At 44.5% G+C, this 27,997-nt stretch overlaps 1 protein-coding gene across 1 annotated transcript; it reads left to right on the top strand.

Annotated features, from left to right (window-relative positions):
- Position 1: 1 nt before the first annotated feature.
- Positions 2–27,961, top strand: zgc:103559 (Allantoinase, mitochondrial). The gene is made up of 11 exons (XM_014123745.2): positions 2–307; positions 15,680–15,831; positions 16,964–17,078; positions 18,004–18,150; positions 19,018–19,060; positions 19,195–19,288; positions 20,314–20,500; positions 23,358–23,496; positions 26,824–26,996; positions 27,123–27,155; positions 27,597–27,961. Exons 1-11 carry the CDS (start codon positions 152–154, stop codon positions 27,747–27,749), a joined length of 1,392 nt encoding a protein of 463 aa, XP_013979220.1. The 5' UTR covers positions 2–151; the 3' UTR covers positions 27,750–27,961.
- Positions 27,962–27,997: the final 36 nt, after the last annotated feature.

Genomic DNA, 27,997 nt, shown 5'->3' with positions numbered 1-27,997 from the left:
CTCGCCTGCCTTGGGGGAGGTGCCTCCACAGTATTCCACAGAATATCTGCACACAGACTAGACTTAAAAGCCGGGTCTGTTTGTTTTACTCTTTAGACTAGCAGAACCCGTTTGTTTTACTCTTTAGACTAGCCCAGGTAGTCCTGCAGTAATGGAGCCTGGGTCGACCGTGAGTGCAGTGAGGAGTAGCAGGGTTCTGTGTGGCACAGAGATACGGCCTGCTCTGATTGTCATCAAGGAGGGAAAGATACACAAAATCCTCCCAGACTCTAGTGGTTCTACCGGGGATACTGCTGCTGGCTGTGAGGTAGGCTTTGATTGGCTCTCTGGCTTCTGCTCAATTTGGTGTTTTTATTGTTATTTTTTTGTGTTAATTATTATTTTGTTTGTTCAGAATGTTTGCATAATGATTTCCTTTGAAGACAAAACACTTCCCAGTTCAACTAGGTCTCACAGTCTCACGTCAGAATTAGACGTTCATCTATGTTTCTCAAAACGTCACATTTTGAAGTTGTTGCAAACTTCAAATTTCGAAGTGTTTTATGTTAAGTTTAGGTATTAATGCAACATTTTTAAGGTTAGGGTTAAGTTCAGGCATTAACTCAGAATGGTTAAAGTTTGGGATAGGTTTAAAACAAAAACCTCAACAACAAAAAATTATAGCTGGATTTGAACTTGTGACCTTTGGAATCAGAGGCAGATTCACCCACTATCCTTGTCCACAGCACTTTACCAAATCCAAAACCTACTGGAACGTAACGGCGCTCACAGTTACCCCTAATGGCCGGTTTCCACATCCTCAAACATGGATGGAAGTTAAATACTGAATTAAGCTAGCAGTGTTATTAAAAGTCTTATTGAAATGTTCAGTTAAAGTTTTAAGCAGGGCTTGTAACCAAAATGTTTTTCTCATCATTTTATTTGTTCTGTTCCACTGTTCCAACCAGCAAAATAAAGTTCTGAACCAACATCGAAAGGTTAATCCTTTCTTCTCTAGTTAAAAATCTCTCTCCCTAATTTCTGAATCACGCTGTAACAACAGTAGGCTACTCTGCTTCCAAGGGGAAAGGGCCTACAAAGGTTAGCCTGTAGGCCTAATTGAATAAAATTTAAAAGCAGATTAATTAAGAGGCTGTCTACACCTTGAATTTGTGATTCACCACCATTCTCACACTCCGTGCGCGCATGTGCACTTGCTGCTGAGGAGAGCAAGAGAAAGTTGCACAGTAGCCTGCATTTGACCAGCCAACATTCTTCTCATCTGAGTCCACTACAATATACCCATTTGCCCTCAAACTGTCGTTTTACTTCAATTAAAAACATTTGGAGGCCATTTTAAAAATGGAGGCCATTTTAATTGAAGTAAAGATGGAGGCCATTTTAAAGATGGAGGCCATTTTAATTAAAGTAAAGATGGAGGCCATTTTAAAGATGGAGGCCAGTTTAATTGAAGTAAAGATGGAGGCCATTTTAAAGATGGAGGCCATTTTAATTAAAGTAAAACTCAGGCTACTGTGCAACTTTCAGGTAGGATTGTCCCGCTCCCCCTCCCTGCCCATCATTATGCACACCTGTCACCTTCGTTATGTGTGTCAGCGCTCATTGGACTCACCTGGACTCCTTCACGTTTTGATTGCCTTCCCTACATCTGTCTGTTGCTCTGTTTCATCCCCCATGTCAGCATTAATGTTGTTTTGTTTCCCCTGTCCAGATGCTGTCCGTATTCTGTTTCATGTCCGTTGTTCCATTAAATGTTCACTCCTTGTACTTGCTTCTCATCTCCCAGTGTCTGTCGTTAGAAGGATACAATTTTGGAACTTACATTTATTTTTGTATTTATAATAATTAGTTTTATCATTCTTATTATTGTATATATTGTTATTATCGTAACCCTATTTATTAATAAAAAAAAACAGTTATTTAAATATGCAAAATGTGTTTTGTTTAATTCTGTTGAGATGTTAAAGTAAGTTAATTGCGTGATCAGTATTTAGTTTAAAATGTAAAATAAATAACAGTAGGCTATTGCTGCCATTTGTTGGGTACAATAGCCGCTAGCCTTTGTTGTTAATTGCTGTAATATAGCCTATTCAAAACTTTTTGTGAAGGTTTAAACCAGTTCCCAAGTGTTTTATGTTTAATTCTGTTGAGCCATTTTCTTTGGCCAAATTAAGTTCCAACTGTAATGCTGTGGTTGCCGTAATATAATATAACAACCTGCTCCTATTTTCCCTATAAACTTTGGATATTACCCTAATAAAGTTTACAAACTTTGTGAAGGTATGGTGTGGCAATTATTAAGAATTAGCTATCGCAGAAAAAAAAATCTAAGAATGTTTTTAGGCCTAGCAGAGTTATTTCTATAATGTAATAATATTGTCACAGGCCGGCTCATAGCCTGTGGCAAAAATGAGGGGACATCAACAACACGTATAGGCCAATCAAAAGGTTCTTTATTGTAAACAAAAACTATTAACTTTAAACAAAGAAAAAGGAATGAGGTGTGGAAATGTCATAATGTAGGGTGTATGTAAGGTGCATGGATGCATGAATCTGTGTGTGTGAACATGACTGAGTGGAAACTAAGTAAACCTACAAAGGAACAAACAAAACAGGATCATACCTGGAGGAGCAGAGAGAGAGAGAGAGAGAGAGAGAGAGAGAGAGAGAGAGAGAGAGAGAGAGAGAGAGAGAGAGAGAGAGAGAGAGAGAGAGAGAGAGAGAGAGAGAGAGAGAGAGAGAGAGAGAGAGAGAGAGATTAGTGAAGCAGCAGGTTTAAAAACCCTGGCTCCAATCACGCCAGCTCCAATCACTAACGACCCTCCTCTGCCTGCAGGAGGAACCGCCCCTGCACTGCAGAATCAAAATCAAATCAAATCAAAATCAAATCAAATCAAATCAAATGTATTTATATAGCCCTTCGTACATCAGCTGATATCTCAAAGTGCTGTACAGAAACCCAGCCTAAAACCCCAAACAGCAAGCAATGCATGTGAAAGAAGCACGGTGGCTAGGAAAAACTCCCTAGGAAAAACTCCCTAGAAAGGCCAAAAACCTAGGAAGAAACCTAGAGAGGAACCAGGCTATGAGGGGTGGCCAGTCCTCTTCTGGCTGTGCAGGGTGGATATTATAACAGAACATGGTCAAGATGTTAAAATGTTCATAAATGACCAGCATGGTCAAATAATAATAATCATAGTAGTTGTCGAGGGTGCAACAAGCACGTCCGGTGAACAGGTCAGGGTTCCATAGCCGCAGGCAGAACAGCTGAAACTGGAGCAGCAGCACGGCCAGGTGGACTGGGGACAGCAAGGAGTCATCATACCAGGTAGTCCTGAGGCATGGTCCTAGGGCTCAGGTCCTCCGAGAGAAAGACAGAAAGAGAGAAAGAGAGAATTAGAGAGAGAATATTTAAATTCACACAGGACACCGGATAAGACAAGAGAAATACTCCAGATGTAACAGACTGACCCTAGCCCTCCGACACATAAACTACTGCAGCATAAATACTGGAGGCTGAGACAGGAGGGATCAGAAGACACTGTGGCCCCATCCGATGATACCCCCGGACAGGGCCAAACAGGCAGGATATAACCCCACCCACTTTTCCAAAGCACAGCCCCCACACCACTAGAGGGATGTCTCCAACCACCAACTTACCGTCCTAAGACAAGGCCGAGTATAGCCCACAACGATCTCCGCCATGGCACAACCCAAGGGGGGGGCGCCAACCCAGACAGGAAGACCACGTCAGTGACTCAACCCACTCAAGTGATGCACCTCTCCCATGGACGGCATGGAAGAACACCAGTAAGCCAGTGACTCAGCCCCTGTAAAAGGGTTAGAGGCAGAGAATCCCAGTGGAAAGAGGGGAACCGGCAAGGCAGAGACAGCAAGGGCGGTTCGTTGCTCCAGCCTTTCCGTTCACCTTCACACTCCTGGGCCAGACTATACTTAATCATAGGACCTACTGAAGAGATAAGTCTTCAGTGAAGACTTAAAGGTTGAGACTGAGTCTGTGTCTCTCACATTGGTAGGCAGACCATTCCATAAAAAGAGGAGGGGCCGTGACAATATAATGCTTATCTTTTATAGTAAATATTCTGACAGAAAATGTATGATTTAGCCTCCTTCTGTATGCCTTTAACTGTATAGCAGATTCATTAGGCCCTAATCTATGGATTTCACATGATTGGGAATACAAAAAGTTGTGGCGTGGGCCAGAAAACCAGTCAGTATCTGGTGTGACCACTATTTGCCTCATGTTGAATTACATCTCCTTCGCATAGAGTTGGTCAGGCTGTTGATTGTGGCCTGTGGAATGTTGTCCCACTCCTCTTCAATGGCTGTGCGAAGTATCTGGATATTGCTGGGAACTGGAACACGCTGTCATTCCAAACATCCCAAACATGCTCAATGGGTGACATGTCTGGTGAGTATGCAGGCCATGGAAGAACTGGGACATTTTCATCTTCCAGGAATTGTGTACAGATCCTTGCTACATGGGGCTGTGCATTATCATGCTAAAACATGAGGTGATGGCAACGAATGAATGGCACGACAATGGACCTCAGGATCTCGTCACGGTATCTCTGTGCATTGAAATTGCCATCGATAAAATGCAATTGTGTTTGTTGTCAGTAGCTTATGCCTGCCCATACCATAACCTCACTGCCACCATGGGGCACTCAATCCGGACATAGCCCATCCAAAAACATGGATGAACAGAGAATTCGTATCATGCTGACAGCCCGTACTGCAGCATTCAATGTCAGCAGAATGAACCCAGACAACTCGGTGGCGTGCAACGTGTACAAGCAAGTAGCTACGAGCCTCGCAAATCCATTAAGGAAGCAAAAAGACAACCTCAAACTTGTATTTATGTTCAACAACTCAGACTCATGTGGCAAGTGGCAAGGACTACAGACTATCACGGACAACAAAGGCAAATCCAGCTATGTGGTGCCCAACAAAGTCTCCTTCCCAGACGAGCTTGACACATTCTACGCTCGCTTTGAGACAGACAATACCGAGCCGTCCAGGAAGGCTCTCGCTGCTCCGGACGACCAGGTGCTTTTGCTCTCTGAAGCTGACGTGAGGAAAACTTCAAAAGAGTGAATGCCCAGGTGGCATCCCTGGCCACGTCCTGAGAGTGTGCGCTGAGCAGCTGGCGGGCTCCTTCTCTGACATCTTCAACCTGACCCTGTCCCAGGCTGTAGTCCCCACCTGCTTTATGGAGACCACCATCATCCCAGTGCCCCAAAAAAACAAGGTGAAATGCCCAAATGACTATCGCCCCATCACACTCACCCCTGTCGTCATGAAGTGCTTCGAGAGGCTGGCCGTGGCCAGCATGCCAGGTACACTGGACCCACTCCAAGATGCCATTTCCATCGCTATTCACATGGCCGTAACACATCTGGACAAGAGAAACACCTATGTGAGAATGCTGTTCATTGACTACAGTTCAGCATTCAACAGTAGCATTCCCTCCAAGCTCGACATCAAGCTCAGAGCCCTGTATTTTTGGACAGCACACTGCAACTGGATCCTGGACTTTCCTGATGGGCAGACCACAGGCTGTGAAGATTGGTAAAAACACCTCCTCCACACTGACCCACACACCCCCCAGCCACGAGCTGTTTACTCCTTGACCATAAGGCAGATGTTATCGGCGCATGAGGTCTGATACCAACAGCCTCAGTTTCTATTTACAAACCATCAGACTGCTGAACACTTGAAATGGACTGACCAAATCAAATCAAATGTTATTTGCTGCTGAATACAACAGGTGTAGACCTTACAGTGAAATGCTTACTTACAAGCCCTTAACCAACAATGCAGTTTAAAAATATATATATAAGTTAAGCAAATATTTACTAAATGAACTAAAGAATGGGGGGGGGGGGTCAATGCAAATAGTCCGGCTAGCCATTTGATTAACTGTTCAGCAGTTTTATGGCTTGGGGTCAGACGCTGTTAAGGGGCATTTTGGACCTAGACTTGGTGCTCCGGTGCCGCTTTCCGTGCGGTAGTAGAGAGAACAGTCTATGACTCGGGTGGCCTTCCTCTGACACCGCCTGGAATAGAGGTCCTGGATGGCAGGAAGCTTGGCCCCAGTGATGTACTGGGCCATACGCACCAACTATCATGGTCCAAACGTAGTAAGACAGTTGTGAAGAGGGCATGACAATGCATATTCCCCCTCAGGAGAAACTGCTTTGGACCATGATAGCCCTCTGTAGTGCCTTGCGGTCAGATGCCAAGCAGTTTCCATACCAAGCGGTGATGCAACCAGTCAGGATGGTCTCGATGGTGCAGCTGTAAAACTTTTTGAGGATCTGAGGACCCATGCCAAATCTTTTCAGTCTCCTGAGGAGGAATAGGCATTGTCGTGCCATTTTCACAACTCTGTTGATGTGTTTGGACATGAGAGTTTGTTGGTGATGTGGAGATTAGTCCCAGGGTCCTTAGCTTAGTGATGAGATTTGAGCGCACTATGGTGTTCAATGCTGAGCTGTAGTCAATGAACAGCATTCTCACCTAAGTGTTCCTTTTGTCCAGGTGGGAAAGGGCAGTGTGGAGCGCAATATAGATTGCGTCATCTGTGGATCTGTTGGGGCGCTATGTGATTTGGAGTGGGTCTAAGGTTTTTGGGATGATGGTGTTGATGTGAGCCATGACCAGCCTTTCAAAGTACATCATGGCTACAGACGTGAGTGCTACGGGTTGGTAGTCATTTAGGCTGGTTACCTTGGCACTCTTGGGCACAGGGACTGGTCTGCTTGAAACATGTTGGTATTACAGACTCGGTCAGGGACAGGTTGGAAATGTCAGTGAAGACATTTGTCAGTTGATCAGCACGTCCTGGTAATACATCTGGCCCTGAAGCCTTGTGAATGTTGACCTGTTTAAAGGTCTTACTAACATCGGCTACAGAGAGCGTGATCAACAGTCGCCCGGAACAGCTGGTGCTCTCATGCATGCTTCAGGGTCGCTTGCCTCGAAGCGTGCATAGAAGTCATTTAGCTCGTCTGGTCGGCTCGTGTTACTGGGCAGTTCGCATCTGGGCCTTCCGTTGTAGTTTGTAAAATTTTGCAAGCCCTGCCACATCCGACGAGCATCATGGCTGGTGTGGAAGGATTCAATCTTAGTACTGTATTGATGATTTGCCTGTTTGATGGTTTGTCGGAGGGCATAGCGGGATTTCTTATTAGCGTCAGGGTGAGTGTCCCGCTCCTTGAAAGCGGCAGCTCTAGCCTTTAGCTCACTGCGGATGTTGCCTGTAATCCATGGCTTCTGGTTGGGGTATGTACATACGGTCACTGTGGGGACGATGTCATCTATGCACTTATTGATGAAGCTGGTGACTGATGTGGTATACTCCTCAATGCCATCGGATGAATCCCGGAACATATTCCAGTCTGTAATAGCAAAACAGTCCTGTAGCTTAGTATCCGCGTCATCTGACCACTTCCGTATTGAGCGAGTCACTGGTACTTCCTGTTTTAGTTTTTGCTTGTAAACAGGAATCAGGAGGATAGAATTATGGTCAGATTTGCCAAATGGAAGGTGAGGGAGAGCTTTGTATGTGTCTCTGTGTGTGGAGTAGATGTGAATGTGTCACACCCTGATCTGTTTGCCCTGTCTTTGTGCTTGTCTCCACCACCCTCCAGGTGTCGCCCATCTTCCCCATTATCCCCTGTGTATTTATACCTGTGTTCTCTGTTTGTCTGTTGCCAGTTCGTTTTGTTTGTGAAACCTACCAGTGTTTGTTCCCCTGCTCCTGTCTGTTTCCTTGCTCCTGTTTTCTAGTCCTTCCTGGTTTTGACCTTCTGCCTCCCCTGGCCCTGAGCCTGCCTGCCATTTTGTACCTTACCCCACCTTTCTGGATTATTGACCTCTGCCTGCCCTGACCCTGAGACTGCCTGCCGTTCTGGACCCTTTATACCTTCTCTGGATTATTGACCCCTGCCTGCCTTGACCTGTATTTTGCTTGTCCCTGTCGTTAGTAATAAACTTTTGTTTCTTCTAAGCTGTCTGCATCTGGGTCTTACCTTAAACGTGTTATAAGGTGGTTTAGAGTTTTTTTTCCGTTGGTTGCACATGTGACATGCTGGTATAAATGAGCTAAAACTGAGCGCCGCCTCAGGATGAGCATTATCTTGTTTGCTTATGCCCTGATACAGCTCCAGTTGTTATTGACAAATAGGCACAGATCACCGCCCCTCGTCTTACCGTAGGTAGCTGTTCTGTCTTGTCAATGCACGGAAACCCCAGCCAACTGTATATTATCCATGTCGTCGTTCAGACACGACATGGTGAAACATAAGATGTTTTTAATGTCCCGTTGGTAGGATAGTCTCAAATGGATTTCATCCAGTTTATTCTCCAATGATTGCACATTGGCCAATAGGACGGATGGTAGAGGCGGGTTACCCACTCGCCTACAAATCTCTAAAGCCACCCGGATCTGAATCCCCTGTATCCAGGCCTCCTCTTCATGTGAATGACGGGTGCAGCAGTAAATCTTTCGCATCTGACTCATTAAAGAAAAACAATGTGTCCAGTTTGAAGTGAGTAATCGCTGTTCTGATATCCAGAATCTCTTTTTGGTCAAAAGAGACTGTGGCAGACATGTACTCATTCACGCACTCACCTGCACAGACACCCACACATCCACACACACAAACACATCCACACACACACACACACACATAATCTCAGCAAAAAAAGAAATGTCCCTTTTTCAGGACCCTGTCTTTCAAAGATAATTCATAAAAATCCAAATAACTTCACAGATCTTCATTGTAAAGGGTTTAAACACTGGTGCCCATGCCTGTTCAATGAACCATAAACAATTAATGAACCTGCACCTGTGGAATGGTCGTTAAGACACTAACAGTTTACATACGGCAGGCAATTATGGTCACAGTTATGAAAACGTAATACACTAAAGAGGCCTTCCTACTTACTCTGAAAAACACCAAAAGAAAGATGCCCAGGGTCCCTGCTCATCTGAGTGAACATGCCTTAGGCTAGCTGCAAGGAGGCATGAGGACTGCAGATGTGGCCAGGGCAATAAATTGCAATGTCCGTACTGTGAGACACCGAAGATAGCTACAGGGAGACAGGACGGACGGCTGATCATCCTCGCAGTGGCAGACCACGTGTAACAACACCTGCACAGGATCGGTACATCCGAACATCACACCTGTGGGACAGGTACAGGATGGCAACAACTGACCGAGTTACACCAGGAATGCACAACCTCTCCTTCAGACTGTCCACAATAGGCTGAGAGAGGCTGGACTGAGGGCTTGTAGGCCTGTTGTAAGGCAGGTCCTCACCAGTCATCACCGGCAACAACATCGCCAATGAGCATAAACCCACCGTTGCTGGACCAGACCAGACTGGCAAAAAGTGCTCTTCACTGACGAGTCGCAGATTTGTCTCACCAGGGGTGATGGTCGGATTCGCGTTTAACGTCGAAGGAATGAGGCATGTTGTCACGTCCTGACCAATATTTAGGTATTATTTCTATTATATTTGGTCAGGACGTGGCAGAGGTATATTTGTTTTGTATTATGGGGTTTTGTGTGTGGTGTAGTGGGGTGTATTAGTTTGGTATAGGTTCTAGGTTTGTTTTTCTATGTGTAGTTTTGGGTGCTGGACTCTCAATTGGAGGCAGGTGTTTCTAGTTGCCTCTGATTGGGAGTCCCATAAGTAGGTGTGTGTTTGTTTGGTTTTCGTGGGTAGTTGTTTTTGCACTGCGTGTTGTGTGCCTGCAAAACTGTTCCTGTCGTGTATATTGTTTTCCAGTGGATGCGTTACTCCTGTTTTGAATTAAAACATGAGCATCCATATTCCCGCTGCAGTTTGGTCTATTCAACACGGCTCTTTTTGTGACAGAACTACCCACCACCAAAGGACCACGTCCTATACCAGCCCCACGCATCAGGAGTCTAGTGTGTCAACCCAGCCTCGCCAGTCAACAGTCACCAGAGCTGCCCGCCAGTCAACAGTCGTCAGTGCTGCCCGCCAGTCAACAGTCGTCAGAGCTGCCCGCCAGTCAACAGTCGTCAGAGCTGCCCGCCAGTCAACAGTCGTCAGAGCTGCCCGCCAGTCAACAGTCGTCAGAGCTGCCCGCCAGTCAACAGTCGCCAGAGAGGTCAGACTGCCCTGAACTGCCGGAGTGGCCAGACTGCCCTGAACTGCCGGAGTGGCCAGACTGCCCTGAACTGCCAGAGTGGCCAGACTGCCCTGAACTGCCAGGGTGGCCAGACTGCCCTGAACTGCCAGGGTGGCCAGACTGCCCTGAACTGCCAGGGTGGCCAGACTGCCCTGAACTGCCAGGGTGGCCAGACTGCCCTGAACTGCCAGGGTGGCCAGACTGCCCTGAACTGCCAGGGTGGCCAGACTGCCCTGAACTGCCAGGGTGGCCAGACTGCCCTGAACTGCCAGGGTGGCCAGACTGCCCGGTTCTGCCAGAGGTGCCCGCCTGCCCTGATCTGCCAGGGTGCCCGGCCTGTCAGGATCAGCCCGAGGGGCCCTCCTGCTCTCCGGCCCAGCCCGAGGGGCCCTCCTGCTCTCCGGCCCAGCCCGAGGGGCCCTCCTGCTCTCCGGCCCAGCCCGAGGGGCCCTCCTGCTCTCCGGCCCAGCCCGAGGGGCCCTCCTGCTCTCCGGCCCAGCCCGAGGGGCCCTCCTGTCCCCCGGCCCAGCCCGAGGGGCCCTCCTGTCCCCCGGCCCGGCCCGAGGGGCCCTCCTGTCCCCGGCCCGGCCCGAGGGGCCCTCCTGTCCCCGGCCCGGCCCGAGGGGCCCTCCTGTCCCCGGCCCGGCCCGAGGCCTCCCCGAGGGGCCCTCCTGTCCCCGGGCCGGCCCGAGGGGCCCTCCTGTCGCCCGGCCCGAGGGGTCCGTCTGCCTGGCGCAGCTATCGGCTCCACCGAAGTGGGCGACGCCGAGGTGGAGCAGGGTCCACGTCCTGCACCGGAGCCACCTCCAGGATAGGTGGGTTGGGGAGGGAGGGTGTAGCACAGTGCCGTCGTTGACGGCAGCCACCCTCCCTTCCCTCCCTTATTGTTTAGGGGGTATTGCTTTTTGGTTTTGTTGGGGTAATGGGGATTTTTTGTGTTTTTCTTTTAAGGTGCATTCCGGGGTCTGCACCTTTAGGGGGTAATGTCACGTCCTGACCAATATTTAGGTATTATTTCTATTATATTTGGTCAGGACGTGGCAGAGGTATATTTGTTTTGTATTATGGGGTTTTGTGTGTGGTGTAGTGGGGTGTATTAGTTTGGTATAGGTTCTAGGTTTGTTTTTCTATGTGTAGTTTTGGGTGCTGGACTCTCAATTGGAGGCAGGTGTTTCTAGTTGCCTCTGATTGGGAGTCCCATAAGTAGGTGTGTGTTTGTTTGGTTTTCGTGGGTAGTTGTTTTTGCACTGCGTGTTGTGTGCCTGCAAAACTGTTCCTGTCGTGTATATTGTTTTCCAGTGGATGCGTTACTCCTGTTTTGAATTAAAACATGAGCATCCATATTCCCGCTGCAGTTTGGTCTATTCAACACGGCTCTTTTTGTGACACATGTACTCTGGAGTGGTATCGATTTGGAGGTGGGGGGTCCGTCATGGTCTGGGGCGGTGTGTCACAGCATCATCGGACTGAGCTTGTTGTCATTGTAGGCAATCTCAACGCTGTGCATTACAGGAAGAGTGGGGTAACATCTCACAGCAAGAACTGGCAAATCTGGTGCAGTCCATGAGGACGAGATGCACTGCAGTACTTAATACAGCTGGTGGCCGCACCAGATACTGACTGCTATTTTTGATTTTGACCCCCCCCCCCCACCTTTGTTCAGGGACACATTATTCAATTTCTATTAGTCACATGTCTGTGGAACTTGTTCAGTTTATGTCTCAGTTGTTGAATCTTGTTATGTTCATACAGATATGTACACGTGTTAAGTTTGCTGAAAATAAACGCAGTTGACAGTGAGAGGACGTTTCATTTTTTGCTGAGTTTATATACACTGAGTGTACAAAACAATAAGGACACTTTCCTAATATTGAGTCACCCAATTCGTGGACTCTACAAGGTGTCGAAAGCGTTCCACAGGAATGCTGGCCCATGTTGACTCCAATGCTTCCCACAGTTGTGTCAAGTTGGCTGGATGTCCTTTGGGTGGTGGACCATTCTTGATACACATGGGAAACTGTTGAGGGTGAAAAACCCTGCAGCCTTGCAGTTCTTAACACAACCGGTGCGCCTGGCACCTATTACCATACCCCGTTCAAAGGCACTTAAATATTTAGTCTTCTCCATTCACCCTCTGAATGGCACACAAACACAATCCATGTCTCAATTATCTCCTCCCCTTCATCTACACTGATTGAAGTGGATTTAACAAGTGACATCAATAAGGGATCATAGCTTTCACCTGGATAGTCACATGGAAAGAGCAGGTGTCCTTAGTGTCTTGTGCACTCAGTGTAAATTCAAGCTACACACACAGCACAATTTTGTTTTTATTTAACTAGGCTAGTCAGTTAAGAACAAATACTTATTTACAATAATGACCTAGGAGCAGTGGGTTAACCTCCTTGTTCAGGGACAGAACAACAGATTTTCACCATGTCAGCTCGGGGATTCAATCCACCAACCTTGCAGTTACTAGCTTAACACTCTCACCTCTAGGCTACCTGCCGCCCAAATTGCTGCTACGAGATTTGTTTTTACTATTGCTAATACAGCACAATTGAATCACTTGCCCTCCCCCCCAATCCCCCTTACTCTGATACATGTGTAAATATTGTACTATAATTGTGACTTCCTGTATTATACTTTTACTAACGTATTCATTATATTCTTATCTTATCTTTAATTATTTATTTTATTATTTCTTATTGTTTGATTATAGAGAAGGATCCTGAAGTAAGCATTTCGTTGGACAGTGTATACCATGTGTATCCTGTACATAAGACTAATAAAACTGGAAACTTAAAACTTGGTTCTCTGGCTCACTTCCTCCCCCTGTTGGAGAGAAAAGATACTGTCATTCAGTGTATTTATTCATCACCCATTTGTAATCATAGTTCAATCGAGGCTATTTTGTGGCCTAGATTGCTGAAGTCGTTCGTCATTCTTAAAAAATTTAATTACACTGTAATAACATCTGTATTACTACATCTGTATCCCAAATACCACCCTATTCCCTACATAGTGCACTACTTTTGACCAGAGTCCGATGAGCCCTAAGGGCCCTGGTCAAAAGTAGTCCACTATATAGGGAATCATGTGCCATTTGGCCATTACTGATTGAGCATTACTATGAAGGTGTATAACTATTTATAACGGTGTATCTTAATCCTGGTCCTGGGACCCAAGGGTGTGCACATTTTTGTTTTATCCCTAGCACTACACAGCTGATTCAAATCATCAACTCATCATCAAGTTTGGATGATTTGAATCAGGTAAGGCAAAAAACAAAACGGAAACCCCTTTGGGTCCCCAGGACCAGATTATAAATTATAAATAGTTATACGTGTTCATGGTAATGGCCAGGACCAGGACTGAGATACACTGATCTATAACGTAGTATTACTGACGTAGCTTTACTGACGTGGCGTTACTGACGTAGCTTTACTGACGTGGCTTTACTGACGTGGCATTACTGACGTGGCTTTACTGACGTGGCTTTACTGACGTGGCGTTACTGACGTGGCGTTACTGACGTGGCGTTACTGACGTGGCTTTACTGACGTGGCTTTACTGACGTGTCGTTACTGACGTGTCGTTACTGACGTGGCTTTACTGACGTAGCGTTACTGACGTGTCGTTACTGACGTGGCGTTACTGACGTGGCTTTACTGACGTGGCGTTACTGACGTGGCGTTACTGACGTGGCTTTACTGACGTGGCTTTACTGACGTGGCGTTACTGACGTGGCGTTACTGACGTGGCTTTACTGACGTGGCTTTACTGACGTGGCGTTGCTGACGTGGCGTTACTGACGTGGCGTTGCTGACCTGGCGTTGCTGACGTGGCGTTACTGACGTGGCGTTACTGACGTGGCGTTACTGACGTGGCGTTACTGACGTGGCTTTACTGACGTGGCGTTACTGACGTGGCTTTACTGACGTGTCGTTACTGACGTGTCGTTACTGACGTGTCGTTACTGACGTGGCTTTACTGACGTGGCTTTACTGACGTGGCTTTACTGACGTGGCTTTACTGACGTAGCTTTACTGATGTAGCTTTACTGATGTAGCTTTACATCAGTATGGCCTCCCGAGTGGCACAGTGGTCTAAGGCACTGTATCTCAGTGCAAGAGGCATCACTACAGTCCCTGGTTCGTATCCAGGCTGAATCACATCCAGCTGTGATTGGGAGTCCCATAGGGTGGCGCAACAATTGTCCCAGTGTCGTCCAGGGTAGGCCGTCATTGAAAATAAGAATTTGTTCTTAACTGACATGCCTAGTTAAATAAAGATAAAATAAATATAGTCTGTTCTGGATTTGGGGACTGGTGTATTTTTATCTGTTTTTTTTAATCTGATTCTTCTGCTTGCATCAGTTTCCTGATGTGGAATAGAGTTCCATGTAGTCATGGCTCTATGTACTACTGTGGGCCTCCCATAGTCTGTTCTGGACTTGGGTACTGTGAAGAGACCTCTGGTGGCATGTCTTGTGGGGTATGCATGGGTGTCTGAGCTGTGTGCCAGTAGTTTAGACAGACAGCTCGGTGCATTCAACTTGTCAATACCTCTCATAAATACAAGTAATGATGAAGTCAATCTCTCCTCCGCTTTGAGCTGGGAGAGATTGACAGGCATATTATTAATATTAGCTCTCTGTGTACATCCAAGGGCCAGCCATGCTGCCCTGAGCCAATTGCAATTTTCCTAAGTCCTTTTTTGTGGCACCTAACCACACGACTGAACAGTAGTCCAGGTGGACAAAACTAGGGCCTGTAAGACCTACCTTGTTGATAGTGTTGTTAAGAATGCAGAGCAAAGCTTTATTATGGACAGACTTCTCCCCATCCTAGCTACTGTTGTATCAATATGTTTTGACCATGACAGTTTACAATCCAGGGTTACTCCAAGCAGTTTAGTCATCTCAACTTGCCCAATTTCTACATTACAATATTTAGTTGAGGTTTAGGGTTTAGTGAATGATTAGTCCCAAATACAATGCTTTTAGTTTTTGAAATATTTAGGACTAACTTATTCCTTGCCACCCATTCTGAAACTAACTGCAGCTCTTTGTTAATTGTTGCAGTCATTGCAGTCTCTATAGTAGCTGATGTGTATAGTGTTGGCTTTACTCAAAGCCAGTGGCATGTCGTTAGTAAAGATTGAAAAAAGTAAGGGGCCTAGACCGCTACCCTGGGGAATTCCTGATTCTACCTGGATTTTGTTGGAGAGGCTTCCATTAAAGAACACCCTCTGTGTTATGTTAGACAGGTAACTCTTTATCCACAATATAGTAGGGGGTGTAAAGCCATAGCACATACGTTATTCCAGCAACAGACTATGATCGACAATGTCAAAATCCGCACTGAAGTCTAACAAAACAGCCCCCACAATTAATTTCTCTCAGCCAATCATCACTTATTTCATGGCAGGTCCTATAACATGTATAGCTGTATCTATAACATACATTTGTTACACTGATGGCAGGTGTTGGATGTGGGAGACCGTCTGGTGATGCCTGGTATCGTGGACTGTCACGTCCATGTGAATGAACCGGGTCGCACCACCTGGGAGGGATTCTGGACCGCCACGAGGGCCGCTGCTGCAGGAGGAGTCACTACCATAGTGGACATGCCCCTGTAAGTCACTACCATAGTGGACATTTCCCTGTAAGTCATTACCATAGTGGACATGCCCCTGTAAGTCATTACCATAGTGGACATGCCCCTGTAAGTCGCTACCATAGTGGACATGCTCCTGTAAGTCGCTACCATAGTGGACATGTCCCTGTAAGTCACTACCATTGTGGACATGCCCCTGTAAGTCATTACCATAGTGGACATGCCCCTGTAAGTCATTATCATAGTGGACATGCCCCTAAGTCATTACCATAGTGGACATGCCCCTGTAAGTCACTACCATAGTGGACATGCCCCTGTAAGTCATTACCTTAGTGGACATGCCCCTGTAAGTCACTACCATAGTGGACATGCCCCTGTAAGTCATTATCATAGTGGACATGCCCCTGTAAGTCATTACCATAGTGGCCATGCCCCTGTAAGTCACTACCATAGTGGACATGCCCCTGTAAGTCACTACTATAGTGGACATGCCCCTGTAAGTCATTACCATAGTGGACATGCCCCTGTAAATCACTACAAAGTTGAGTTTATTAATTCTACCATTGTAAAAACATAAACCTGATAAATATATACATGTACGATACATGAGTAGAATCATGGAGGATAAAGTCTGGGATTTATTTCCATTCTGGTCCTCTTACCAAGAACATGGAGCAGCCAGTCACAATTAGCTCCCTACCCCTTCCCTTGGCCCTAACCCTTCAATATTTGCAGATCTGTGAGGTTGAAGCTTTTCTGGTTATGCCTATCCAGACCCTTTAGATTTTTAGACATGGAGGAGTTAGGGCCAAATGGGTAGGGGTAAGGAGTGATAGAGGCTGACTGAGTCTCTTTTACCCATTGTCCAGATTACCCATTGTCCAGATTCAGGCGTAAGGTCAGAGGTTATGAGTCTGAGATAGTGAAAGGGTAAACTACAGATTGCCTCAAAGGTACTTTTCTAAAGCTGAAAGCTGGAAAGATCACATTGTCAGACATGCCTGTCACATTGACTAACTTAGGCTACTCCTGTACTCAACAAACACATTCAAATCTGGCCAAACATCCGGATCACTAACGATAACTAAAAGTTTTGAAAAGAGATTTAAAATGTGCAAATTGAACTGTGTTCTAATTAATGTCTCCATAGCAACAGCATCCCGCCGACCACCACCCTGGATAACTTCCATGAGAAGATGGCAGCAGCGTCAGGAAAGTGTTTTGTAGACACTGCCTTCTGGGGAGGGGTCATCCCTGGCAACCAGGTACAGTACTAGCTGTGGGAAAAAGTAAAAAAGCCTTGCACAAGTCTTGGCTCCTATCTCTGTAGCATGATGTACAAGAATACCTCCATGGACAGGACGCTAGTCTATCGCAGGGCCTTCCCACCCAATCTATCTCCTTAATGCTGAGTGCCAAGCAGAGACGCATCAGGTCCCATTGTTACAGTATTTAGTACGACTCGCCAGGGATCAAACGTCCAAGCTTCCAATCTCAGGGCAGACACTCTAACCACAAGGCCACAGAGTTGGTTGAGGGACAAAGAGTAGCGATAAAACTAACCCACTAGGAAAAAAACGGGTTGAATCAACGTTGTTTCCATCAACCTGGAAAACTGATTGGATTTGCAAAAAAGTTATACATTTTAAGGGAATTTTGTGTAAATATAAATGTAAATATAAATAAAATGTATTTATAAAGCCCTTCTTACGTCAGCTGATATCTCAAAGTGATGTACAGAAACCCAGCCTAAAACCCCAAACAGCAAGCAATGCAGGTGTAGAAGCACGGTGGCTAGGAAAAACTCCCTAGAAAGGCCAAAACCTAGGAAACTAGACGTTGATCTGACATCTGTTCCCAGTGTGAAGGCTCTTTCTCAATTGTCAAAAAGTTCTGTCCTCTCCTCATCGTCTTCCCTTGATCTGCCCTGATTGGGACAGACTTGACAGGTGAACATAACATGGAAGCTCATTATTAGGCTGACCTTAGCCTGGTCAGTTATATCAGATCTGTAGAGATTCAAGTAGAGGAGAAGAGGAAAGGATGGATGTTTTTTGCGGGACAATTAAGAAAAACAACCAATCACTCGGGTGAACCTAAACCAAAGCCCTGTGGTGATGGTGTGGCTTTGGTTTCTACCCGTAGTGGTTTCTAGGAACCTATCTGATACAAATGACTCTGTCTCTGCAGCTGGAGCTGCTTCCTATGATCCAGGCTGGGGTGGCTGGTTTTAAATGTTTCCTGATGCACAGTGGAGTTGAGGAGTTCCCTCATGTGACTGACGGGGATCTGCACATCGCCATGAAACAGCTACAGGGCACAGGGAGCGTTCTCCTGGTAACTCACAGATAGCTGGAAAATAGAATACGCTCATAGTCTTTCTGTTTTAACGTATTTTAAGCAGCAGAGGTCAGAGCAAACTAACAAAGGCTGTCCCCGAAATGCGTCCGTTTGACTTCTGACTTCTGACTTAAAGGACATGTCTCCTACGGTAGTGACTTAAAGGACATGTCTCCTACGGTAGTGACTTAAAGGACATGTCTCTTACGGTAATGACTTACAGGGACATGTCTACTACGGTAGTGACTTACAGGGATATGTCTACTATGGTAATGACTTACAGGGATATGTCTACTATGGTAATGACTTACAGGGATATGTCTACTATGGTAATGACTTACAGGGATATGTCTACTATGGTAATGACTTACAGGGATATGTCTACTACGGTAATGACTTACAGGGATATGTCTACTATGATAGTGACTTACAGGGATATGTCTACTATGATAGTGACTTACAGGGATATGTCTACTATGGTAATGACTTAAAGGGGCATGTCTACTATGGTAATGACTTACAGGGACATTTCAGTGAGTACAGATTTGTCCTTTTTTCCTGTATAGACCTTTTGAACACTGTTCCTAAGTACGTTTTTTCATGATAAACGTGTGATTGAGCACGCCAATGCCTCATTCTAGAATTCACAGCTTCCTCACAAACACACTCACTGCATTGGGAAGTTGTTTGTTTCTTGTTGTAATTCTATGAAACTTGTGTCTGCTCTATAATATACAACTTCTAAACTATGGGGGTGAAAAAAATCCTCTTGAAGGAGATTAAAGGGAATTTATTAATCAATGTTATACACCTTATAACTAAGGGGTTAACAAATACCAATCTTGACTTCTCCTTTCTCTGTAGTTTCACGCTGAGAGGGATATCCCCCTGTCATCAGAGGAAGCAGGTATCATTTTAACGCCGATGGCAAAAAGTAATCAGAAAGATGTAGCAGTATTTTGCTACTGGTGTGTCAGAGTAATTTAACAGTATCTATAAGAACCATCCTCCTACTTCCGTCCCCATCACTGCTTTCCATAGACCCCAAAGAGTACTCTACCTTCCTCAAGTCCAGACCAGATGTTATGGAGCTGGAGGCCATTCGAACTGTCACTGAGCTCTGCCTGCAATACCAGTAAGAACTACTACTGCTACTGCTGCTACTACTACTACTAACACTACTACAACTACTACTGCTACTACCACTACTACTGCTACTACTATTGCTACTACTACTACTGCTGCCACTACTACTACTGCTACTACTACTGCTACTACTACTACTGCTGCCACTACTACTACTGCTGCTACTACTACTACTACTGCTGCCAATACTATTACCACTACTACTACTATTACCACTACTACTACTACTGCCACTACTACTACTACTACTACTACTGCTACTACTACTGCTGCTACTACTACTACTACTACTACTACTACTACTGCTACTACTACTGCCACTACCACTACTACTAATCAAATTTCAAATCAAATGTATTTATATAGCCCTTCTTACATCAGCTGATATCTCAAAGTGCTGTACAGAAACCCAGCCTAAAACCCTAAACAGCAAGCAATGCAGGTGTAGAAGCACTATTACTATTACTATTACCACTACTACTATTACTACTACTACTACTGCTATTACTACTACTACTACTTCTACTACTACTGCTGCTGCTACTACTACTACTACTGCTATTACTACTGCTATTACTACTACTACTATTACTACTACTACTGCTACTAGTACTAGTACTGCTACTATCTCTACTACTACTACCACTACTACTACTACTACAACTACTACTATATCTGCTGCTACTGTCACCGAGCTCTGCCTGCAGTACCAGTAGGAACATGCCCACCATAGTGATGGAACCTGTGTTATGTACCGTGCTGCTGTTTGAGTTCATATCTAATCGTTAGATTAGATCAGCAACGAGGGACGAGGGTTTAGAGATGGCCGTCTGAGTATCTCTCTTAGTTTTTTCAACATTCTATTTATTGACAATTTGTATATAAAACAAAAGCAGTAACATGTCAAATGTACAGAGGTTTTAACTCTAACTCTCTAGCGTGCATTGCCACATTGTGAACCTGTCCTTTGCCCAGCCCTGGGCTCTGATGTGGACTGTGTATGTCTCTCTCAAGGGTGCATTGCCACATAGTGCACCTGTCCTCTGCCCAGCCCCTGGCCCTGATCCAGGCAGCGAAGCAGGCAGGAGCCCCTCTGACGGTGGAGACCACCCATCACTACCTCAGCCTGTCTGCTGAACACATCCCTGCTGGGGCCACACAGTTCAAATGTTGTCCTCCCATCAGAGGAGTAGCTAACCAGGTACACCTCTCATCAGAGGGATATCTAACCAGGTACACCTCTCATCAGAGGGATTTCTAACCAGGTACACCTCTCATCAGAGGGATATCTAACCAGGTACACCTCTCATCAGAGGGATATCTAACCAGGTACACCTCTCATCAGAGGGATATCTAACCAGGTACACCTCTCATCAGAGGGATATCTAACCAGGTACACCTCTCATCAGAGGGATTTCTAACCAGGTACACCTCTCATCAGAGGGATATCTAACCAGGTACACCTCTCATCAGAGGGATATCTAAACAGGTACACCTCTCATCAGAGGGATATCTAACCAGGTACACCTCTCATCAGAGGGATGTCTAACCAGGTACACCTCTCATCAGAGGGATATCTAACCAGGTACACCTCTCATCAGAGGGATGTCTAACCAGGTACACCTCTCATCAGAGGGATATCTAACCAGGTACACCTCTCATCAGAGGGATATCTAAACAGGTACACCTCTCATCAGAGGGATATCTAAACAGGTACACCTCTCATCAGAGGGATATCTAACCAGGTACACCTCTCATCAGAGGGATATCTAACCAGGTACACCTCTCATCAGAGGGATATCTAACCAGGTACATCTCTCATCAGAGGGAGATCTAACCAGGTACACCTCTCATCAGAGGGATATCTAACCAGGTATACCTCTCATCAGAGGGATATCTAACCAGGTACACCTCTCATCAGAGGGATATCTAACCAGGTACACCTCTCATCAGATGGATATCTAAACAGGTACACCTCTCATCAGAGGGATTTCTAACCAGGTACACCTCTCATCAGAGGGATTTCTAACCAGGTACACCTTTCATCAGAGGGATTTCTAACCAGGTACACCTCCCATCAGAGGGATTTCTAAACAGGTGGGTAGACATTATGAAGAGAGATAACTAACCAGGTCAGTAGACATTATGAAGAGAGATCAGGAGGAGATCAGAATGAGTATAATAGGAGACAGGGACGGACTGGGACCAGAAATCAGGCATTTCAAACACACCGGCCCATTTATTCCCTCAATGCCCCCATTATTACCCAAATTCTTATTATGCGCACAACCCATATCCAGACAGGCCCATTTGGCAAAAAATAGACCAGCCCACCTGGCATTTACCAAAATTGCCTTATGGCCAGTCCGCCCCTGATAGAAGATGATGATGAGCAATACTGGAGATAGTTCACCCCCTAATCAGAGCACTGATCCACACACAATAAATCACACTTTATTACAATTGTATTTAACAAAGTCACCACACACTTTCCAGAAATATATATACAGTATGTATGTATATATATACAGTACCAGTCAAAAGTTTGGACACACCTACTCATTCAAGGTTTTTTTTTATTTTTTACTATTTTCTACGTTGTAGAATAGTAGTTGAAGACATCAAAACTATGAAGTAACACATATGGAATCATGTAGTAACCAAAAAAGTGTTAAACAAATCACAATATATTGATATTCTACAAAGTAACCACCCTTTGCCTTGATTGCATTTTTTTTTACACTCTTGGCATTCTCTCAACCAGCTTCATGAGCAATGCTTTTCCAACAGTCTTGAGGGAGATCCCACATACGCTGAGCACTTGTTTGCTGCTTTTCCTTCATTCTGCGGTCCAACTCATCCCAAACCATCTCAATTGGGTTGAGGTCGGGTGACTGTGGAAGCCAGGTCATCTGATGCAGCACTCTATCACTCTTCTTGGTCAAATAGCCCTTACACAGCCTGGAGGTATGTGTTGGATCATTGTCCTGTTGAAAAACAAATGATAGTCCCACTAAGCGCAAACCAGATGGGATGGTGTATCGCTGCAGAAGGCTGTGGTAGCCATGCTGGTTAAAAGATCTTAGGGCTAGGGTCTATATTTCGGAGTTTCCGCCTGACTGACGTGCCCAAAGTAAACTGCCTGTTACAAAAAAAAAAAAAAATCTTACATTTAGACTCATCAGACCAAAGGACAGATTCCACTGGTCTAATGTCCATTGCTCGTATTTCTTGGCCCAAGCAAGTCTCTTCTTCTTATTGGTGTCCTTTGGTAGTGGTTTCTTTTCAGAAATTTTGACCATGAATGCCTGATTCACGCAGTCTCCTTTGAAAAGTTGATGTTGAAATGTGTCTGTTACTTGAACTCTGTGAAGCATTTATTTGGAATGCAATCTGAGTTGCAGTTAACTCTAATGAACTTTTAACAAGGCACACCTGTTAATTGAAATGCATTCCAGGTGACTACCTCATGAAGCTGGTTGAGAGAATGCCAAGCATGGACAAAGCTGTCATCAAGGCAAAGGGTGGCTATTTTGAAGAATCTCAAATATGAAATATATTGTGTTTTGTTTAACACTTTTTTTGGTTACTACATGATTCCATATGTATTTCATAGTTTTGATGTCTTCACTATTATTCTACAATGTAGAAAATAGGAAAAATAAAGGAAAAACCCTTGAATGGGTAGGTGTGTCCAAACTTTTGACTGGTACTGTATATATAATGAATGTATAATTAATAAATGAAAACAAGAAACACAGAGAAAAGGCAAATTAACAGAGAGACTGCATACATACAGACAGTAGAAGACTAACATAGACCACACCATCTCATTACATAACAGAAGTTAACATAAGGGCCAGTCACCCATCCACACCATCTCATTACATAACAGAAGTTAACACAGGGGCCAGTCACCCATCCACACCATCTCATTACATAAAGAAGTTAACACAGGGGCCAGTCACCCATCCACACTGAGCATGATGGTTATTTCCAAATGAATACCTGAATGTAGCCAGTCATCTGAAACATCCCATTAACTTCTACCCCTCCAGGAGCAGCTGTGGTCTGCCCTGAAGTCTGGTCAGATTGACATGGTTGTGTCAGATCACTCCCCCTGCACACCAGACCTGAAGAGATTGGACAGTGGGGATTTCACTCAGGCCTGGGGAGGGATCTCCTCCCTACAGTTTGGTAAGTGAGATCCATAATAAATCCATAAGAGATCCATTAGAGATCCATAATAAATCCATAAGAGATCCATTAGAGATCCATAGGAGATCTATAAGAGATCCAGTGGATCTATAAGAGATCCAGTAGAGATCCATCAGAGATCCATCAGAGATCCATTAAAGATCCATTCGAGATCCATTCGAGATCCAGTAGATCCATTAGACATCCACCAGAGATCCATTCGAGATCCATTAAAAATCCATTAGAGATCCAGTAGATCCATTAGAGATCCATTAAAATTCATTGGAGATCCAGTAGATCCATTCGAGATCCATTCGAGATCCATTAAAGATCCATCAGAGATCCATTTGAGATCCATTAGAGATCCATTCGATATCCATTAAAGATCCATCAGAGATCCATCAGAGATCCATTAGAGATCCATCAAAGATCCATCAGAGATCCATCAGAGATCCATCAGAGATCCATTAGAGATCCATTAAAGATCCAGTAGAGATCCATCAGAGATCCATTAGAGATCCATCAGAGATCCATTAGAGATCCATTAAAGATCCAGTAGAGATCCATTAGAGATCCATTAGAGATCCATTCGATATCCATTACAGATCCATCAGAGATCCATTAGAGATCCATTAAAGATCCAGTAGAGATCCATTAAAGATCCAGTAGAGATCCATTAGAGATCTATTAGAGATCCATTTGATATCCATTACAGATCCATTAGCTATTAGCCATACCTTGCCAACTATATATGGGATTTTCTGTGTGAGTAGTTACACATAGAAGCCTAATATCCAACTATAGAAATATAATAAATTCTAATAGATTCTATTTCTATGTGTCCATCAGAGGCACCAAACGAAAAGGTATCTATCGTGTTGTTCTGTAAAACGTATTTATATATTTTCATATACAATAAATTCATCATACATTAAACCATGCCTTGTATGTTGGCAAAGCCCCTAAACTCTGCTCCTGATGACACTACTACTCCAGTCTCCTGCTACACGACAACGTCCACAAGGAGATAAACATGGATACAGCGCTAGTTTACAAGACAGTGTAATTATTTACTGGCCAGTCACAGTGAACAGAGAAGAGGTCTGATCAAAGACTCCTGGCTTTGTGTGGTGGTTAATTTCTTTACTATCAAATGAGGAGAGACAAACTTATCACACAAGTTAGAGTTATACTTAAACTAAATCTTTATTCACTTATTAATACAGGAGCAGGTCAATACAACACACACATATAAAATGAATCGAATGAGTGCTTTACGATAATGATGGCTGGTCGAAGAATCACCCTCAGATGATTCGTTGAGAGCCCCGAGACAAAGGTATAAAGGTATTTTATAGCCAAGATACACCCTCTTGAAGCTACATGACAAACAACAGATGTATGGAATGGGTCACAGGGTTAAGATTTGTATGAAAGATACTTATAATTCGGTATCTGCTGTAAAAACTGTTTTCATTGTGAGGAGACCATAGTCTGGACCTGGGGTCATCTCTCCCTGGTACGTTATAGAACAGAAACATTAACTCATGCCCTGGAACGTGGTCTTGTTAGGTTTATCACCCCAAAGCATCGTAAATCTTCTGTCAATATTAAGCCTCCCCAGAGGCCCACTTTCAGTTCACACAGACACAGTAGAGTTCTAAGAACCCTCTATTCTGTTGCATAAAACAACCATTTGATGCAATTACAGTATTGTAACATCATCTTGTAATTTCTCTCACATTTGCTGTCACCGGGATAATCTTGGACCCATTCAAACAATTAATATCACACATAGCAGGCTACAGTATATATTCAGCTCTCCCTCTCCCAGGCTATAGTATGTATTCAGCTCTCCCTCTCCCAGGCTATAGTATGTATTCAGATCTCTCTCTCTCCCAGGCTATAGTATGCATTCAGCTCTCTCTCTCCCAGGCTATAGTATGTATTCAGCTCTCTCTCTCCCAGGCTATAGTATGTATTCAGCTCTCCCTCTCCCAGGCTATAGTATGTATTCAGCTCTCCCAGGCTATAGTATGTATTCAGCTCTCCCAGGCTATAGTATGTATTCAGCTCTCCCAGGCTATAGTATGTATTCAGCTCTCCCAGGCTATGTATTCAGCTATCCTTTGTTCAACCAGAACCTTGCTTTGGTTGAATTATGAATTCAACAGATGGCCTGACAATGCACTTTAGCATTTCGTCTGCCTGTTTGTACAATAGTATATTTGTATTTGTATTTATTATGGATCCCCATTACCTGTTGCCAAGGCAGCAGCTACTCTTCCTGGGGTCCAGCAAAATTAAGGCAGTTATACAATTTAAAAAACATGACAATATATTCACAAGTTTCACAACACACTGTGTGCCCTCAGGCCCCTACTCCACCACATATCTACAATACAAAATCCATGTGTACGTATGTACGCACACTCTGACAGAGAGACCAGTCACTCAAAATGTCCTCTATCTCGGTATATCATCCGGTCTGTTTCAAAGAGACTGAATAGAGTCCCTGCCTCACTTTCCTTCTGTCTCTCCCTCTATCTGTCTCTCGCTCTATCTATCTGCCACTATCTGTCTCTTTCTGTCTCTCTCTGTGTGTCTGTGTCTGTCTCTCTCTCTCTCTCTCTCTCTCTCTCTCTCCAGCCGTCTCTCTCTATCATTTCAATTCAAGGTGCTTTATTGGCATGGGAAACATATGTTAACATTACCAATGCAAATGAGATAGATAATATACAAAAGTTAAATAAACAATGAAAATGAACAGTAAACATTACACTCACAGAAGTTCCAAAAGAATAAAGACATTACAAATGTCATATTATGTATATATACAGTGTTGTAACAATGTAAAAAATAAATAAGCATAAATATGGGTTGTATTTACAATGGTGATTGTTTTCTCTCTCTTGTCTCTCTCTCTTGTCTCTCTCTCTCTCTCTCTTGTCTCTCTGTATTGTCTCTCTCTCTGTATTGTCTCTCTCTGTGTATTGTCTCTCTCTGTTTTGACTCTCTATTGTCTCTCTCTGTCTCTATTGTCTCTCTCTGTCTCTATTGTCTCTCTCTGTCTCTATTGTCTCTCTATGCCTCTATTGTCTCTCCCTGCCTCTATTGTCTCTCTCTCTATTGTCTCTCTATTGACTCTCTCTGTCTATCTATTGACTCTCTCTATTGTCTCTATGTCTCTCTCTGTCTCTCTATTGTCTCTCTGTATTGTCTCTCTCTCTATTGTCTCTCTATTGTCTCTCGTCTCTCTTTGTCTCTCTCTATTGTCTCTCTCTCTATTGTCTCTCTCTCTATTGTCTCTCTATATGTCTGTCTCAGGTCTGTCTCTGTTCTGGACGTCAGCCAGTAAGAAAGGTTTCACCCTGCCAGACGTGGTGAGGCTCCTCTGCCAGCGCACTGCACAACTCTGTCGCCTTGACAACCAGAAGGGGAGCCTTGTTCCTGGTCACGATGCAGACCTGGTCATATGGGACCCAGAGAAGGAGTTTGAGGCTAGTATTATAGGAGAGGGATTCACTAAAGACAAAGAACACACAGTATTTCATTTTATCATACTGTTCATTTGTTGGTTTTGTGCGCATCTATTACTTCATACTTTCATTGATGACCTTCCACAGGTGAAAGATACAAGTATACATCACAAAAATAAGGTGAGCAAACATTAAACCATGGGTACAATATCCTACACAATATTAAACTAGGAACGATAACATAAACCATGGGTACAATGCCCTACACAATATTAAACTAGGAACGATAACATAAACCATGGGTACAATACCCTACACAATATTAAACTAGGAACGATAACATAAACCATGGGTACAATACCCTACACAATATTAAACTAGGAACGATAACATAAACCATGGGTACAATACCCTACACAATATTAAACCAGGAACGATAACATAAACCATGGGTACAATACCCTACACAATATTAAACTAGGAACGATAACATAAACCATGGGTACAATACCCTACACAATATTAAACTATGAAGGACAGTCCAGACTATACATATAGAGCCTTCACAATCTACTGAAGGCAATGTTCCTGGTTGACGATCCCCCCCGTCTCTCTCTCCAGCTAACTCCCTACCTGGGCCTGACGTTGCTTGGGGAGGTGAGTGTCACCATCGTCCGAGGCAGAGTGGTGTACAAGCAGGGTTCCTTCTCTCCTACGCCCCTGGGGAAGCATCTCCTCCTCCCCCAGGGGAAGACCCCAGGTCTCCCTGTGTGATGGAGAGAAGACCGAGGGCACCCAGGCCTCACGGTGACTCCCTGGAAAACAGTGGCAAGACATGTTACTGAGGGGACAATCCTGGCTAGATAAATACAATACAGTTAAATAAATGGACCATGGGGGGGGAGGGGGCTTGTATGTCTCAAAGTTCAGATGCTTGACTGTTGTTGTAAGATGTTTTAATAAACAAAGTAATCTCTTTCAAAGGAGATTTGTGTCTACATTACATTACTCCCTCCACCTAA

Source organism: Salmo salar, chromosome ssa10 (assembly GCF_905237065.1).
Source record: "Salmo salar chromosome ssa10, Ssal_v3.1, whole genome shotgun sequence".
Classification (NCBI taxonomy): domain Eukaryota; kingdom Metazoa; phylum Chordata; class Actinopteri; order Salmoniformes; family Salmonidae; genus Salmo; species Salmo salar.
The sequence above is the reverse complement of the archived record's forward strand: the minus strand, read 5'-3'. Positions and strand labels throughout refer to the sequence as shown.

Bases quoted from the DNA above. Each gene is read 5' to 3' on its own strand.
- zgc:103559 (XM_014123745.2), top strand. From the start codon at position 152: ATGGAGCCTGGGTCGACCGTGAGTGCAGTGAGGAGTAGCAGGGTTCTG. The intron at 26,997-27,122 runs GCTAGTATTATA...GACCTTCCACAG, and splicing joins ACCCAGAGAAGGAGTTTGAG to GTGAAAGATACAAGTATACA. The intron at 27,156-27,596 runs GTGAGCAAACAT...CTCTCTCTCCAG, and splicing joins GTATACATCACAAAAATAAG to CTAACTCCCTACCTGGGCCT.